Source organism: Cnephaeus nilssonii, assembly GCF_951640355.1.
Source record: "Cnephaeus nilssonii genome assembly, chromosome: 4".
NCBI lineage: Eukaryota > Metazoa > Chordata > Mammalia > Chiroptera > Vespertilionidae > Cnephaeus > Cnephaeus nilssonii.
Window position 1 is genome coordinate 3,439,823 of NC_137075.1, and position 17,234 is coordinate 3,457,056.

General features: G+C 46.5%; 1 protein-coding gene across 1 annotated transcript in view; it reads right to left on the reverse strand.

Annotated features, from left to right (window-relative positions):
* The window catches only part of EDC3 (enhancer of mRNA decapping 3), an 89,680-nt gene that overhangs the window by 11,653 nt on the left and 60,793 nt on the right, over positions 1 to 17,234 (reverse strand). Inside the window, exon 4 of the mRNA XM_079768861.1 lies at positions 13,732 to 14,067. Coding sequence (XP_079624987.1) covers positions 13,732 to 14,067 — 336 coding nt within the window. The remainder of the gene's footprint in view (positions 1 to 13,731; positions 14,068 to 17,234) is intronic.

Sequence of the window (17,234 nt, forward strand, 5' to 3'; positions counted from 1 at the left end):
TACCAAGATATATTAGGTACTACCATGAAAAGGCTGGCAAAGAGCACGTAATAGCAACGAGAACATGCTTGTCCCAAAGAGGGAGAAAAGCTGTCCTGGCAGTGAGGTTTCTCTTACTAGCAAAACCCTTATCCTTCCCCAGAAGTGGAACAAACATGACCTAACCCTCCTGACCCTCTGGTCCCACTATTCAATTTCAAGGCAGGATGACTTGTTCACCCCATCTACTCCCCACTTCTTCCTCCTCCTCTCCTCTACTACCCTTCCTCTTTGTAAAAAATTTCAACTAGCAACTTGTTTTCTCGAAGAATTTGTTATTTTCTGCCTATCTGAGGTAATGTGACCCAATAATCATACCACAGGGAAAGAGTATATGGAAAGTAACCTATGGCTTGCCTTAAACTACTCAGAAGAATCTTGAACATTTTATTCACCATAAATAAAGAGAACGCTATAAAAGTTAGAGAGACTCAGTCACTGCAAGTACTTGGTTTTAAAAGGCCAAAGTCTGCAGCAGCTGATACTCTTGAAGTCTGTCTATAATAATAAAAGAGTAATATGCTAATTAGACTGAACAGCCAGACGACGCCAGGGATGCGAGGGCCGAGCCCCTTGCATGAATTTCGTGCATCGGGCCTCTAATCAATCTATCTATCTATCTATCTATCTATCTATCTATCTATCTATCTAAAAGGCTAATATGCTAAGTGTCCCTCCCACCGTCCAACTGGCCACTATGATGTGCACTGACCACCAGGGGGCAGACGCTCAATGCAGAAGCTGCCGTGATGTGCACTTGCCATTTAAAGAAAAACGGCAGCATGCATCTGGCGTCGACAAAGCAACACTCAGCTTCCCCCAAGTGGGACAGAGGCCCCGCCACCACCTGGAGCAACAGCCCACCAAATCGCAGCCAATGCTGCCGAGACCCATGGTGCAAAATGCGGCCCACAGCCCAGCCCGGAAATGGTGGCTGTGAGCGCTGGGTAATGATGTCATGTAGCAACGCTCAACTTCCTCTCCCCAGTGCCAGGCCATCTATATATATAAAAGCCTAATATGCAAATTGTCCCTCCAACAGTTCAACCAGTTGCTATGATGTGCACTGACCACCAGGGGCAGACTCTCTGATGGATAGGTTAGCTTGCTGCTGGGGTCCAGCCGATCGGGACTGGGCTAGATGGGCCGGACACGCCCTGCAGTCCTCCCACAGTCCCTCCCGGGCCCTGATTGTGCACCGCTGGGGTCCCTGGGCCTGGCCTGTGTGCCCTCTTGCAATCTGGGATCCCTTGGGGTATGTTGGAGAGCCGGTTTCAGCCCAATCCCCGCAGGCCCCTAATTTAACAATGAAGGGCACTACAGACCTGGCGCCCACAAAGCAACCACCCCGGGGAGCGACAGCCCACCAAATTGCAGCCAACGCTGCCGAGACCCCATGGCGCAAAATGCGGCCCACAGCCCAGCCCAGTCCAACAATGGTGGCTGTGGGCGCCAGGTAATGACATCACATAGCAATGCCCGGCTTCCTCTCCCTAGAGACTGGCCTCCTTGCAGTTTCTTCAGTACAGGAACACAACTTGCTTTATAGTCAGGTGCAAACACTTCACACTTTAACCAAATGTCTGAAGCATTTTCATGTGCCTCATCTCATTTGATCCTCACATAAGTCCTGGAGGAGGTAAATAAGAGACTTGGTGGAATCCTATTTTCTTTTCATTAGCTGGAAAATGGAGATTTAGAAAGCTTAGAAACTTGACCTGACTGTAAAGAAGTAAGAAATGGTGGACTTGAAAATGACTTCAGGTTTTCTCACTGTGCAGAATATAGTCAAACACTGCTGCAGTTAAATGTTTTACTCTTTGTTCTCCCTGCATGATCTACAATAATAATCTGGTTCACGTTGATATTTACTGCTGTGTTGTTGACAATTACCCGAAAGAGAAGTTGGGGTGCTTCACTGGGTTGGAAAAAGTTTAGCTACATCAGAAAGTGGGTTTAATTAAGCAAGTTTTTTTCAATATATATGAAAGGCCAAATTGACTTGTGCATGCACAATACATATAAAGCCCTCGCTAGCGCCAATCGCACATGGGTATCTCGATCTGTCATTGTCGATCGTGAATTTGGTTGACACTTCAATTATAGAGAAAGGGCGAATAGCAATATTAAAATATTTCTTCTAATTAATTTCCTTCCAATGTGCACAAATTCATGCACCGGGCCACTAGTAGTATTATATGCATCAGTATCAACACACATATGCCCAGAAAACCAGGACAGGAAAGAAACAGCGAAGTCAAAGACTTCACTGCATAGATCTTTCAGAAAAAAGAAAATCAACAAGGAAACAATGATTCTATAAATGACACACTGGGTCAGATGGATTTAACTGACATTTACAGAACATTTCACCCCAAAGATGCAGAATATACATTCTTCTCAAGTGCACATGGGTCATTCTCAAAGACAGACCACATGTTAGGACACAAGCTAAGTCTTTACAAGTTCAAGAAGACTGAAATCATATCAAGTATCTCCTTGAATCACAATGGCCTGAAATTAGAAATCAACTACAGTAAAAACACTCAAAAACATTCAAACATGTGGAGGTTAAATAGCATGTTATTAAATGATGAATGGACTATCAATGAGATCAAGCTTCCTGTAAACAAATGAAAATGAACATACAACAAGCCCAAATCTAGGGGTCACAGTGAAAGCAGTCCTGAGAGGGAAGTTCATAGAACTACAGGCCTATCTCAAAAACCAGGAAAATTATTTATTTTTTTATTTTTTTAAATATATTTTATTGATTTTTACAGGAAGGAAGGGAGAGGGATAGAGAGCTAGAAATGTCGATGAGAGAGAAACATCGACCAGCTGCCTCCTGCACACCCCTGACCGGGGATGTGCCCGCAACCAAGGTACATGCCCTCGACTGGAATCGAACCTGGGACCTTCCAGTCTGCAGGCCGACGCACTATCCACTGAGCCAAACCGGTTTCGGCAAAAAACCAGGAAAATTATTAATAAATTATTTAACCCTACAACTTAAAGAATTAGAAAGGCAACAACAAGAAAATCTCTGAGTAAGTAGAAGGATGAAAAAAATAAAGACCAGAGCAGAAATAAATGACATAGAGCCTAAAAACAAAACAAACAAACAAAAGATCAATGAAACCAAGAGCTGGTTCTTTGAAAAGATAAACAAGATTGATGAACTCATCAAGAAAGAGGACCCAAATAAATAAAATCAGAAATACCAAATAAACTGCAGTTCCAGTCAGACTGCTCCAAAACCACTCAAGCAGGAGGAGAAAACTGCAGTTTTTGCTGTAGCTCCAGCTGAGTGGCCTCAGACAGTAGCTGACCTGCACCCCATTGGAGACCCAGAAACGAGGGCATCTAGTGGTCGGTGTGAGATGACACCAGATTTCAACCACTCGCATAAGGGACACATTCAAGAGGCAGACTCAGTGAGCGCCAAAGCCTTCCTGCACCAAGACCCGGCCCATAAACGTGTCTCCCGCACAGCAACTCTTCCTTTATAGACACAATTCCTCCCAGTGACACCAACAACAATCAAGACTTAACTATACAAACAAGGACCAAGATGGAGGCATAGGGCGGAAGCCTGATTGTTGCCTACCACAACAATTTTGAGTCTACGACGGGAGAGCAGAGCAGACACCATCCAGAACCACCGGAGGGCTGGCTGAGCAGATGCTCTACAACTAGAATAAAAGAGAGGGGGACGCGGGATGATGCTGATGCCGGTGAGCCAAAGATCACACTTTAAGAACTACGGCTCTGGCGACACAATGGCGGCCTGGAACGTGCTCGGCGCAGTTCCCCCGGCGGTCTCCGGCTGAGGGGAAGGCTCCACTCGCTGCCGAGCACGGACAGACGAGCCCCTGGGAGACATGGGGTGGGAGACTCCGCACTTGCTGACCTCCGAGTCCTTCAAGAATCTCTGCGCCCCGGAAGTGGTCAGGTGCGCACGCCCGGCGACCGGCCACTGCTGCAGACCCGAGCGCCGATGTAGCGACCCCGGACCAGCCCGCTGCCGCGCACCGGGCACACCGGAGCTTCGCTGAGCCCGCTGCCCAGCGAGGTCCGTGGCAGCCGCCCTGGAGCTTTGAGAAAATGGCCGGAGGAATTGCTGAGAAGGAATTGACTGATGAGAGTTGGGATTGGGAAGACGAGGCCCCGCTGGGTCCTGGATCCAGGAGCGCTCGCCCGGCGACTGGTCGCCGCTGCAGACCCGAGTGCCGCTGCAGCGACCTTGGACCAGCCCGCCGCCGCGCACCGGGCACACTGGAGCTTCGCTGAGCCCGCCACCCAACGAATTCTGTGGCAGCCGCCCCAGAGCTTTGAGAAAATGGCCGAAGGAATTGCTGAGAGGGAATTGACCGACAAGAATTGGGATCAAGAAGACGAAGCCCCGTCCCGGGTGAGGCCGTGGGCCCCTGGATCCGGGTGAGCCTGGCCCCGGGTCCGGGCGAGGCCGTGGGCCCCTGGATCCGGGTGAGCCTGGCCCCGGGTCCGGGCGAGGCCGTGGGCCCCTGGATCCGGGTGAGCCTGGCCCCGGGTCCGGGCGAGGCCGTGGGCCCCTGGATCCGGGTGAGCCTGGCCCCGGGTCCGGGCGAGGCCGTGGGCCCCTGGATCCGGGTGAGCCTGGCCCCGGGTCCGGGCGAGGCCGTGGGCCCCTGGATCCGGGTGAGCCTGGCCCCGGGTCCGGGCGAGGCCGTGGGCCCCTGGATCCGGGTGAGCCTGGGTCCCGGGTCCGGGTGAGGCCGTGGGCCCCTGGATCCGGGTGAGCCTGGGTCCCGGGTCCGGGTGAGGCCGTGGGCCCCTGGATCTGGGTGAGGCCACGTGACCCTGGGTCTGGGAGAGGCCACGCGCCCCTGGGTCCGGGTGAGGCCATGCGCCCCTGGGTCCGGATGAAGCTGAATCCTGGGTCTGGGCGAGGCCGTGTGCCCCTAGATCCGGGTGAGGCTGGATCCCGGGTCCGGGTGAGGCCGTGGGCCCCTGGATCCGGGTGAAGCCGTGCCCCTGGATCCGGCCGAGACCAAACCAGAGGGAGTCGGACCTGCATTACCACCATTTGTCCACCATCCAGAGCTGAGGGGTCAGTGCCGACATGTACTCATAAGGAACTGGTGGACATTGATATTGGGTCTCAAAAGAACTGTTGGACCAGAAAGAAACTCACTACAGACTGATTCATTTGCCTGTCAGCATAACTATTATTGCTCGTCGCACATTCAATTCTTATAAGTATATCTCTAGTGACACATGATTTCGCTCATCTAGGGGAAATGATGAACAACATAGACTGATGAACAAGAACAGAACCAGAAACAAGGAGGCATCGATCGGACTATCGGGCCTCAGAGGGAGGATAGGGGAGGGTGGGGGGAGGGGGGAGAGATCAACCAAAGGTCTTGTGTGCATGCATATGAGCCTAACCAATGCTTAAGTTCAACAGAGGGTTGGGGCATCCATGGGGAGGGGTGTGGGATGGGAATGGGGGGATGAGGACAAATATGTGACACCTTAATCAATAAAGAAATTAAAAAAAAAAAAAAAAAGAAGACGAAGCCCCGCTGGGTCCCGGGTCCGGGTGAGGCCACGTGCCCCTGGGTCCGGGTGAGGCCACATGCCCCTGGGTCCAGGTGAAGCTGGATCCCGGGTCCGGGTGAGGCCGTGCGCCCCTGGATCCGGGTGAGGCCACGTGCCCCTGGATCCGGGTGAAGCTGGATCCCGGGTTCGGGTGAGGCCGTACGCCCCTGGATCCGGGTGAGGCCACATGCCCCTGGGTCCGGGTGAGGCCACGCGCCCCTGGGTCTGGGTGAAGCTGGATCCCGGGTCCGGGTGAGGCCGTGCGCCCCTGGATCCGGGTGAGGCTGGGTCCCGAGTCCGGGTGAGGCCGCGCCCCTGTGTCTGGGAGAGGCCACGTGCCCCTGGGTCCGGAAGAGGCCACGCGCCCCTGGGTCCGGGTGAAACTGGATCCCGGGTCCGGGTGAGGCCGTGCGCCCCTGGGTCCAGGTGAAGCTGGATCCTGGGTCCGGGAGAGGCCACGCGCCCCTGGGTCCGGGAGAGGCCTCGTGCCCCTGGGTCCGGGTGAGGCCACGCGCCCCTGAGTCCGGGTGAAGCCGTGTCCCTGGGTCCGGCCAAGACCAAACCAGAGGGAGTCGGACCTGCATTACCACCATTTGTCCACCATCCAGAGCTGAAAAGTCACTGCCGACATGTACACATAAGGAACTGGTGGACATTGAAATTGGGTCTCAAAAGAACTGTTGGTCCAGAAAGAAACTCACTACAGACTGATTCATTTGCCTGTCAGCATAACTATTATTGCTCGTCTCACATTCGGTTCTTATAAGTATATTTCTAGTAACACATGATCTCACTCATCTAGGGGAAATGATGAACAACATAGACTGATGAAAAAGAACAGAACCAGAAACAAGGAGGCATCGATCGGACTGTCGGGCCTCAGAGGGAGGGTACGGGAAGGTGGGGGTGGGGGGAGAGATCAACCAAAAGACTTGTGTGCATGCATACGCGCCTAACCAATGGTTAAGGACCACAGGGGGGTGGGGGCATCCGTGGGGAGGGGTGTGGGATGGGAATGGGGGGATGAGGACAAATATGTGACACCTTAAGCAATAAAGAAATTAAAAAATAAATAAATAAAAATAAAATCAGAAATAAAAGTGGTAAAGTAACCAACTGACACCACAGAAAGGATTGTAAGAAAATACTGTGAATAACTACATGCCAACCAGCTGGAGGATCTGGATGATATGGACAAATTCCTAAAAAAATACAATCTTCCAAAACTGAATCAGGAAGAATCAGAAAACTTGAATAGGCCACTAACAACTGAGGAAATAGAAGCAGTAATAAAAAAAACCTCCCAGCAGCACCAGCTGGTTTGGCTCAGTGGATAGAGCATCAGCCTGTGGACTGAAGGGTCCTGGGCTCGATTCCAATCACGGGCACATGCCTGGGTTGGGGGGGCTCGATCCCCAGTGGGGGGCATACAGGAGGCAGCCGATCAATAATTCTCTCTCATCATTGGTGTTTCTATCTGTCTCTCCCTCTCCCTCTCTGAAATCAATAAAATATATTTAAAAAAACACATTCATAATTAAACAACAAACAACAATAACAAAAAACTCCCAGCAAACAAAATCCCTGGTACATTCAAAGAAAACTAACACCTATACTCCTCAAACTATTAAAAAAAAATTCCAAGAAGGAACACTTCTAAGCTCTTTTTATGAGGTCAGCATTATCCTAATTCCAAAACCAGATAAAGACACTGTAAAGAAAGAGAATTACAGGACAATGTCCCTGATGAATATAGATGCTAAAATCCTCAACAAAATATTAGCAAATCAAATCCAGCAATCTATATAATAAAAACCCAGTGGTCGTAATGCCGTAACAACCAAAGACCGGTCACCAGGAGGTGCAATGATGGGTCCCGTGGCGCGCCAGGTCTGGGTCTTGCGCGATTTTGCACACTGGGCCTCTAGCATAAAAAGATCATACACATGACCAAGTGGGATTTATTCCAGGAATGCAAGGCTGGTACAATATTCACAAATCAATAAACATGATACATCACATAAACAAACTGAAAGGCAAAACTCACATGATCATATCAATAGATGCAGAAAAAGCATCTGACAAAATCCAACACCCATTTTTGACACCCACTCTCAGCAAAGTTGGAATAGAGGGAGCATACCCCAACATAATAAAGGCCATATATAACGAACCTACAGCGAACATCATACTGAATAGGCAAAAACTACAAGCATTTCCCCTAAGAACAGGAACAAGATATGGATGTCTGATTTCACCACTCTTATTCAACATAGTTCTGGAAGTCCTGGCCATTGCAATCTATACTAATAAAAGCCTTGGGGGTGATCAGGCCAGCAGGGGAGGGTATTTGGGGGCAATCAGGCCTGCAGAGGAGCAGTTAGGGGGCAATCAGGCCAGCAAGGGAGCAGTTAGGGGGCAATCAGGCAGGTAGGTGAGCGGTTAGGAGCCAGCGGTCCTGGATTGTGAGAGGGATGTCCAACTTCAGGTTTAGGCCTGATTCCACAGGGATCGGGCCTAAACCTGCAGTTGGACATCCCCCGAGGGGTCCCATATTAGAGAGGGTGCAAGCTGGGCTGAGGGACACCCTCCCCAGTGCACGAATTTCATGCACCGGGCCTCTAGTTAGACAAGAAGAAGAAATAAAAGGCATCCAAATTGGAAAGGAGGAAGTAAAAATCTCATTATTTATAGAAGACACATCAATGCTAAAGATGTCACCAAAAAACTACTAGAGTTAATAAATGAATATCAGGATACAAAATTAACACCCAGAAATCAATGGCATTTTTATATACCAATAATGAACTCTCAGAAAGAAACACAAAAACAATCCCATTTACCATTGTAACAACAAAAAAATTAAGATACTTAGGAATAAACTTAACCAAGGAGGTAAAAGTCTTGTACTCAGAAAACTACAGAATGTTGTAAAAAGAGACAGAAGAGATATAAACAAGTGGCATATACCATGTTCATGGATTGGTAGAATTAATATAATTAAAATGACCACACTAACACAAAGCAACCTACAGATTCAATGCAATCCCTATTAAAATACCAACAGCATATTTTACAGGTTTGAACTAATACTCCAAAAATTTACATGGAACCAAAAAGACCCCGAAAAGCTACAGCAATCTTGAGAAAGAAGAACAAAGTTGGAGGAATCACAATACCAGATATCAAGTTATACTACAAAGCCAATGTAATCACTGGCATAAGAACAGGCATATAGATCAATGGAACAGAACAGAGAACCCAGAAATCGACCCAAACCACTATGCTCAATTTAAAAGTTGACGCTTTGGCCGAAACCGGTTTGGCTCAGTGGATAGAGCGTCGGCCTGCGGACTGAAGGGTCCCAGGTTCGATTCCGGTCAAGGGCATGTACCTTGGTTGCGGGCACATACCCAGTAGGGGGTGTGCAGGAGGCAGCTGATCGATGTTTCTCTCTCGTCGATGTTTCTAGCTCTCTATCCCTCTCCCTTCCTCTCTGTAAAAAATCAATAAAATATATTTTAAAAAATAAAAATAATAAAAGTTGACACTTTGAAATTACACTACTGAGATAGCCTTTGAAATTCACATTTGAAGTCACATATTGATAAATAACAATTATAAACAGGGCAATGTACTAGCTGCTTTTCTACATGATCTCATTTTACAAGTATTATCCCAATTTACAGATAAGGGAACAGGCTCAGCAGCCCCCTTCCAGCTATGGAACTCAATTCTCTGACTCTACAGAAGCCTCCTTGTTGCAACCTTTAATAGTAACTCCTTCACCCCTATTCCTCAGTGTAGTAACTACAGTATCTGCTTTCTCTGGGCTCAGCCACAAAGCACTACAGGAGCACAGTGGACTTAACCCACTATAAATCCATGCAATCTGACTGCAATTAGACTCTCACTGATGTTTTTCCTGCCTCACAGGTTTAATGCCTTTCAATCTTCTTGATCACCCTATCTTTTCTCACTTGTTTTCAATAATCAAATCCTATCAAATTCCCCTTTGTCACTTCTCTCACATCTGTCTTCTTTTCCATTCAGAAGTCCAAATCCCTGGTACATTCGTTATGTCATGAGCCGAAATGATTTGAGCCTATTCTGGTCTCTCTTCTCATTCTACCCTGAATTCTATCATGAGACCAGTCTAAATAGACTCAGCCTTCCAAAAAGACATTTTGGATTATGAATTTTCAGAACCTTTCCGATGTTCCCCGTGGCCACAGGACAAGGACAGCACTGGCACACGGGCTCTCTGTGCTTTGTCCAAAGCTATTTTTAATTCCTGCACAACATAAACTTCCTGACCTGGCCAAACCAGCCAATGGCTGATCTCGCAGGGGCTCTTTCCTCGCTAGCACCTGCCCAGCCTACTCATGAATATCCTCTTCACGTTTGTCTGATGAAATCCTGCCCATGCTTCAGGGCTTTTGTGCTGTTCCCTTTGGAAAGCCTGCCCTGATCAGCCCAGTCTTCCAGACCTCTCCTGCTTCTCAACATGCAGTGCACTCTTATTGGACTCCAGGCATACATAGTATATTGCCATTTCCCAGTACATTTAATAACTTGAACACAAGGACTGTCTTTGAATGACTTACAATAAGCATAGCATTTTGACTGATCCAAAGTGTCTTAAATATTTCGTTTAGAATATTATGAATGTTGAGCAAAGATTCTCTGAGGCTTTACCACTCTCCTGACCAGTGTTCTTTGGGGACCTCTCACTATTGAACAAAGAGTGCTCACATGCGTCTAGCATTTTATAGCCAAACCTAACACACACGGATGTGGCCTCTGATATTATTTAGCAGGGTAGGTCCAAGCTGGAGGAATATCTGATAATCTGTGACTGCTGGAGACAGCAGTACTGTCAAAAGACTCAAAAGGGCTTTCCAGAGAGAAAAGACTTGTTTTAAACAAAGAGCTAAATTTAGTTGCTTCCTGAATGCGTTTTCCCAATCAACAGAACTTTTATACCATTGCTCCCCTGTAGCCCCCACAGCGGTGAAGAGTATTGCCAAGAGAAGAAGTATAAGCCATTAGTAATGGCTTAGAAACTGTTAACACCACGTGGCCGTAGTATATGGAATACCAGCAGCGAGCTCTCAGAACCTAACACCCCAGCCATCCCCAAATGGGTAGTTACTTGTTCTGTTGCCTCTGGGTCTGGGGATTAGTAGAAAACAAGGTATCTGAGGTTCTAGAACATGAATGCCACAAGGCTAGATTGAGGAGTTATCCAAGCCACTTTTCATGTAATGGCTGAGCTAAGTTGGCCAATTTCTGAGGGCATACGAAAGAGAAAAGACTATAGTCTATTTTGCCATTAAACTGCCCTTCTCATACTATATTCTCCTTTCTTGTTAACTTAACTGCATTCAGAAGAGGAAAGTAAATAGGATCAAGTTTTTAAGAGCCTTTACTACTCTGGGCTTCCATGTCCTCATCTGTAAAATGAAAGAATTATATACTAGGTAAGCAAGTAACCTAACACTAACATTGTATGAACCTAGGTTGTGTCCCCACATATTCCAGGTAGTTTGCCTTATTCTGACCCTAACATTTAGATAGTGGATCCAACTGGGAAAGTGTCCCCAGCACTATCTGAATAACATTCAGTAAAACCTGCTTTGAGGCTTATTTATGCCTTGGATCTGAAGCTGAGATAAAAATCACCTGTAGAGCCCTAAATGGTTTGGCTCAGTGGATAGAGCGTCGGCCTGCGGACTGAAAGGTCCCAGGTTCGATTCCGGTCAAGGGCATGTACCTTGGTTGCGGGCACATCCCCAGTAGGAGGTGTGCAAGAGGCAGCTGATCAAAGTTTCTCTTTCATTGATGTTCTATACCTCTCCCTTCCTCTCTCTAAAAAAAATCAATAAAATATATTTTTTAAAAATCACCTGTAGAAACTGCTCAGCAAGATAACTGTTTGCTGACTCCTTTTCCGACATAGACCCTGATAGGCAAAAGGGCTTCATTTCCCACTCCTTAGCACGGTTGACACTTGACTGATTCTCACTGTTATTCTCTCTCTGTTACTTTACTCCAAGGCAGGCTATCATCTCCCTGAGCTCAGGAATTCCAGGGAAACCACATACTGAATGACCAACCGCCTCAGTCCAGAGAGTGACCAGTAGAGGCAGTAAAAGGGGAGCAGTCAGAGGTAGATGGATGGCAGGATCTGAGGTACTACCTGAACTGCTGGATGATAGCTGCCTTCGAAAAACTTAAAACCTGGCCAGTTAAATTAAGCCTGATTCTGAGCTACACTGTTTGCCTTTACATAGGTGGTAAAAATCAAAGGAGTTCAGCAAGATACACTCAATGCCACTTAAGGAAACTACCTAAGTAGTTTAGAGGCACCTCTGCCGGAGTCTGCCAGTGAAAGATGGAAACAATTTAGGAGTCTTTCTTAGCTTGACAGTCTGCTTTTTTTTCTTCCACATGAGAAGTAAGTACAAACGGCTACACTCAGCAAAACCAAATACAACAGAGCTCTATAGCTGTCTACAAAAAGCCATGCCAGCCTGGCTGGTGTTGCTCAGTGGTTGAGCGCCCACCATGAACATTTCAATTTCTGGTCAGAGCACATGTCTGGGGTGTGGGCTCGATCCCCAGTAGATGCTGTGCAGGAGGCAGCCGACTGATGATTTTCATCATTGATGTTTCTCTCTCCCCCTATCCCTTCTTCTCTCTGAAATCAATAAAAACATATTAAAAAAAAAAAGCCATGCCAGATCTGATTCTTCTCCATGTAATTAACCCTTTGCACTCGCTTTTTTCTCGAGCTGCTACCGATGCTAACCGTGTCGAGTCACACTCGACATCCGAGTGCAAAAGGTTAAGCTAGCTCCATAATTCTCTCTATAAGCACTACTAGCATTCAAAACTTCAAACCAATTACTCAGTTCCTTCTCTACCTATTAAAATGATTATGATTCCCCCTTTAGCTTAAGATCGTTCAATAACAATGGTTTTCAAACTGTATTCCAAGAAGCCCAGATAAGAATGTGATTTGGAAGGGACAAGGGTGAGGTAGACCACCTCTCCCACAGCTGCTTTTACATGTTTGAAGACTCTACTGCTAAAAACAAAGAAAGAAACTTAAAAAACACTGGGGTAACAGACTAGACTATCATATACTAACTACAGTGACATACATAATTACCAAGGTACTGTTTTGTTATATGACAATTATGACTAGTCAACTCTCAATGACCAGGGCTAGCAGGAGATGAAGACAGTGTAGTAAACAAATGTAATTTACTGAAACCCTAATTTTAACCAGTGGTTTCAAACATCCATCTCCAACTGTTTTTTACCACAGCAAATAATTAGTGAAGAAGAGTTGAATTTCTGCTAAAATGTTCAGGCAGTAACAGGGAAGCCAAAGTGAAATTCACATAGATTGGATTATGTGAATCTAGATAGTTGGCCCCTATGCCTTTAGTTATTAATCGTAACATCCTATATAATAAAACCCTAATATGCAAATCGACTGAACGGCAGAACAACTGGTCGCTATGATGCGTACTGACCACCAGGGGACAGACGCCCAACGCAAGAGCTGCCCCCCGCCCATAGGCCCCGACCAGCAATGGCAGCGGGGGGCGGGGCCAGTGAGCGGGCAGTGCCAGGCCGCCAGCCAAGGCAGGTGCCAGTGGGGGCCCCCCAGATCACCCTGCCCGTCACCCCGCAGAGGGAGGTGACCGGCGGCACCAGGCCAGCCCAGGTGGGTGCAAGAGGGGCCCCGATTGCCCTGCCGGTCACCCCATAGATTGGCCCTGATTGCCAGCTAGGCCTAGGGACCCTACCTGTGCATGACTTTCGTGCACTGGGCCTCTAGTACTAAATTAACCGCAGAACAGATTCTGCCAGATGCAGGATATAAATGGACATGTAGAGAAATCAACTCCCCTACAATGGTAGGTCATTATGTTGTATTGGATATAATCCCCAAGAGAAAATAATAATGGCCAACCACCAAGCCACTTTAGTTAATTCCTACTATAAGACTCTGAGTCAGAATCTGGGTCATTCTGCTTCAAGCATAATAGGGAGAGCAGCCAGAAGGGTGTGGGGTCTGGTGCAACTCACCTGTGCAGAACTCCTTGCCCACACTGTGGGGCACTGTGATCCGTCGGTAGACTATGGGCTCTGACTCCAGGATGTTCTCATCGTGGCGGTACCGAGTAGGCCTTTCGCTTGGGACCCCCCTGGAACGGGTACCACTTCTCCTCTCATATGTATCAATCTCCTCAAACACAGCTGCCTTGTCAAACAGGGCTAGGTTCCCTTCAAAATCAAAATCTGTGTCTGGGATCTCTTCAATATCATCCCCAAAGCACTCGTCATCTTTATTCTTCATTTGGCCATTCTTTAAACCACTTTTCTTTGGAGTTGCCTGATTTGGGTGCCTGCTACTGGATGACCCTGGAGAAAAAATAGGAACTAAATTCAGTGTGCCCACAGAAAAGTGCTCAGTGGAAGTAGAAAATGCATTAGTTCTTTGTGGAGAGTGTTACAGGAATCAAAGTGAAGATGGTAAGCTATTCTTCAATCATATTAAGTAGCACAAACTACCACAAATTTCATGAAATAATAGATTTCATATATTACCCAAGTAATAGTGAACATAAAATAAGCAGGACTGCCCTGGCTGGTGTGGCTCAGCTGATTCGAGAATAATACCGAATTCCCGGTCAGGACACATGCCCAGGTTACAGGTTCAATCCCTGGTCGGGGTGTGAATGAAAGGCAGCCAATCAATGTTTCTCTCTCTCCCTCTAGAATCAATAAAAAACATATCTGTGGGTGAGGACTAAATAATAATAATAATAATAATAATAATAATAATAATAACAATAACAACAACAACAACAACAACAAAAGAAAATAAGCAGTACTCCTGGAAGTTTAAACCAGTTCTCTCTTCAGAAGGAAACTGGTAATGACAGAGGCTTTTAAAAAAAAAATTGTTGTTGTTGTTGCAATCCTCACCTGAGGACATTTCCCCCACCCCCACCCCCCACCCCCTATTGATTTTTAGAGCGTGGAAGGGAGGGAGAGATGGAGGGGTAGCGAAAGAGAGAGAGAGAGAAAGAGAGAGGGGGAGGGAGAAACATTGATGTGAGAAAGACACATTGATTGGTTGTCTTCTGCAAGCGCCCCAACCGGGCAGGGGATTGAACCTGCAATCCAGGTACGTGCCCTTGACAGGGAATCAAACCCACCACCCTTCGGTATGCAGGATGACACTCCAACTACTGAGCAACAATGGCCAGGGCTTAATTTTAAAAAAATTCATTTGAGAGAGAGAGAGAGTAAAAAACATCAATGTGAGAGAAACTCGGTCAGTTGCCTCCTGAACATACCCGGTACCCTGACTAGGGATCAAACCCACAACATGGGTATGTGCCCTGCCTGGAAATGGAACCTGCCACCCTCTGTGTACAGGACAACGCTCCAACCAATGAGCCACACAGGCCAGGGCTGAGAGAGGCTTTTCTGACAACTGAATATCAAAAAGTGAAAGGGCAGAAATACCGTAGTCTCCTCCCACAAGTCTGGGTGGGTTGATTCTGAATGTTAAATAATTAAGAAAGAATACTCCAATGTGACAGCCGCTCATAGGAAGATACTATTCAACCAGCTCTTAATTCTATCTTACCACACAAGCAACCTTCTGATTTTTAATTTGGCACCAGGCTAGAGCCCAGTGGGTTGGAATCCCTGGTTTAGACAGATTTCAGATTCTAAGCCAGATATATATCTCCCACTATACATCATTATTTTTAAATATATTTTTATTGATTTCAAAGAGGAAGGGAGAGGGAGATATAGAAACATCAACGATAAGAGAGAATCATCCAGGGGGGCAATGGTAAGATATGTACACATATAATACCTTAATAAAAAAATTGGAAAGAAAAAACAAAAAAACAAAAAAAAGAGAGAATCATCCATCAGCTACCTCCTGCACGCCTCTCCCTGGGGATCGGGCCTGCAACCTGGGCACATACTCTGACAGGGAATCGAACCTGTGACCTCCTTGGTTCATAGGTTAACTTTCAACCAATGAGCCACACCGGCCAGGCTAAAGTCGGTATTTTAACTTATAAACCTGTCCTTAGATCTTTGGGTTAATGTGATCTCTTTTCTCAAAAATTTATCACTTCTGGGTAAACAATTTCTGACCCATCAAATAATGACAAGGACCACATCGACCTGATCCTGCAGAGGCCACACCAAGATACACATCAGCAACAGGGCAGCCAGCCACCCTTTGTCTCTAAGACTCTATGTGGCTGGCACACATCAGTCAATTGCTCCCCTGGCAGTGAAGGCCCTACAGAATTCTCCAAACCATTCATTCCAAGAGAATCCTGAATTGAGTTTGTACTCTGATCCTCATCTGACCACCTGAAAGGATGAACCAGGTGCCCGGTCTGCCAAACGGAACTTCCAACATGGTCTAAATAAATGTAAGGTACTTCCTTGAAGACACTAGGCTCCTCAATTACTGAAAATACACAAGTAGAGGTTAGGATGGTCATAAGCAAACCCTCTCACAAGTACCATCCCAACTATCCTGTTCTAACTCTTCTCAGAGCAACTCCCTTCCACCCAATGGGCCGTGAGTCAGGAGACCTAGGATCTAGTCACAGTTCTGTCAGTAACTTGATATATAATCTTATACCTGTCATCCAACTTCTCAGTTCCCTTGTATGTAAAATGCTCACTATGTATCCCCAGCAGGGTTTCTAGTACATAGCACACAGTCTGTCAGTAGGTATTTAATGAATTAACCAACACCAGCAAGATTACTTGCAATAATTATTCTGAAAGCTATGTACTATGCAAATGTAACTGGTGTTGTAATCTTCCTAACTGCCAAATACTGGTATGGAAGAGGCTGTGGCTGGCAGTAAAAATGAGATTTAGGCCTCTGGGAAAAAACTAAAGCTGACCAAAATTACAAATGGAAGGAAGAACTGGCTGAGCCACCAAAAATAGCTCAGATTAATTATGAGCCACTAAGAAGCTTGTCAATGGCTGGGTAAGTTCTGATTCCAATAACTGAGCGAGAGCATGCTGTGTGCCACAGCTAGGTGCTAGGACTGCAGTACATAACCAAGACATGCTACTCAAAAAGGGAGGAGGAGAGAGATATAAGCAAATAAATAAAATATGATGTGATGAGAGTTAAAATAGAAGCTTATATAAAGTTAGAGAAATATGGATGAAAAAGCAGAGCTGGATTAGGAATGGGAGAGTAGGCATGAAAATACAAAGTCAGGATAACACCATTAACAATGTATGCTGGCAAGGGAAGAACTAGAGACAAAGTCCAGTTTGCAAAGTTATCAATGTGCTGCCTCAATATTCCGTAAAACTGTTCTGTGAGGAAACAGGGCGCTGGCCCAGCGGGTGTGTGCACACCCAGGTGCGCACAGGATGGTCATGGGAGCAGAGAGACTGCACTAAATATTCTATTTACATTCTTTTTACTAAAACCAACAAGAAATCAATCTTTATGAATTTAATGTATGGATGGTAATTGACACTCTTATGAGGTTTCATGTCAGTATTTGAGATAT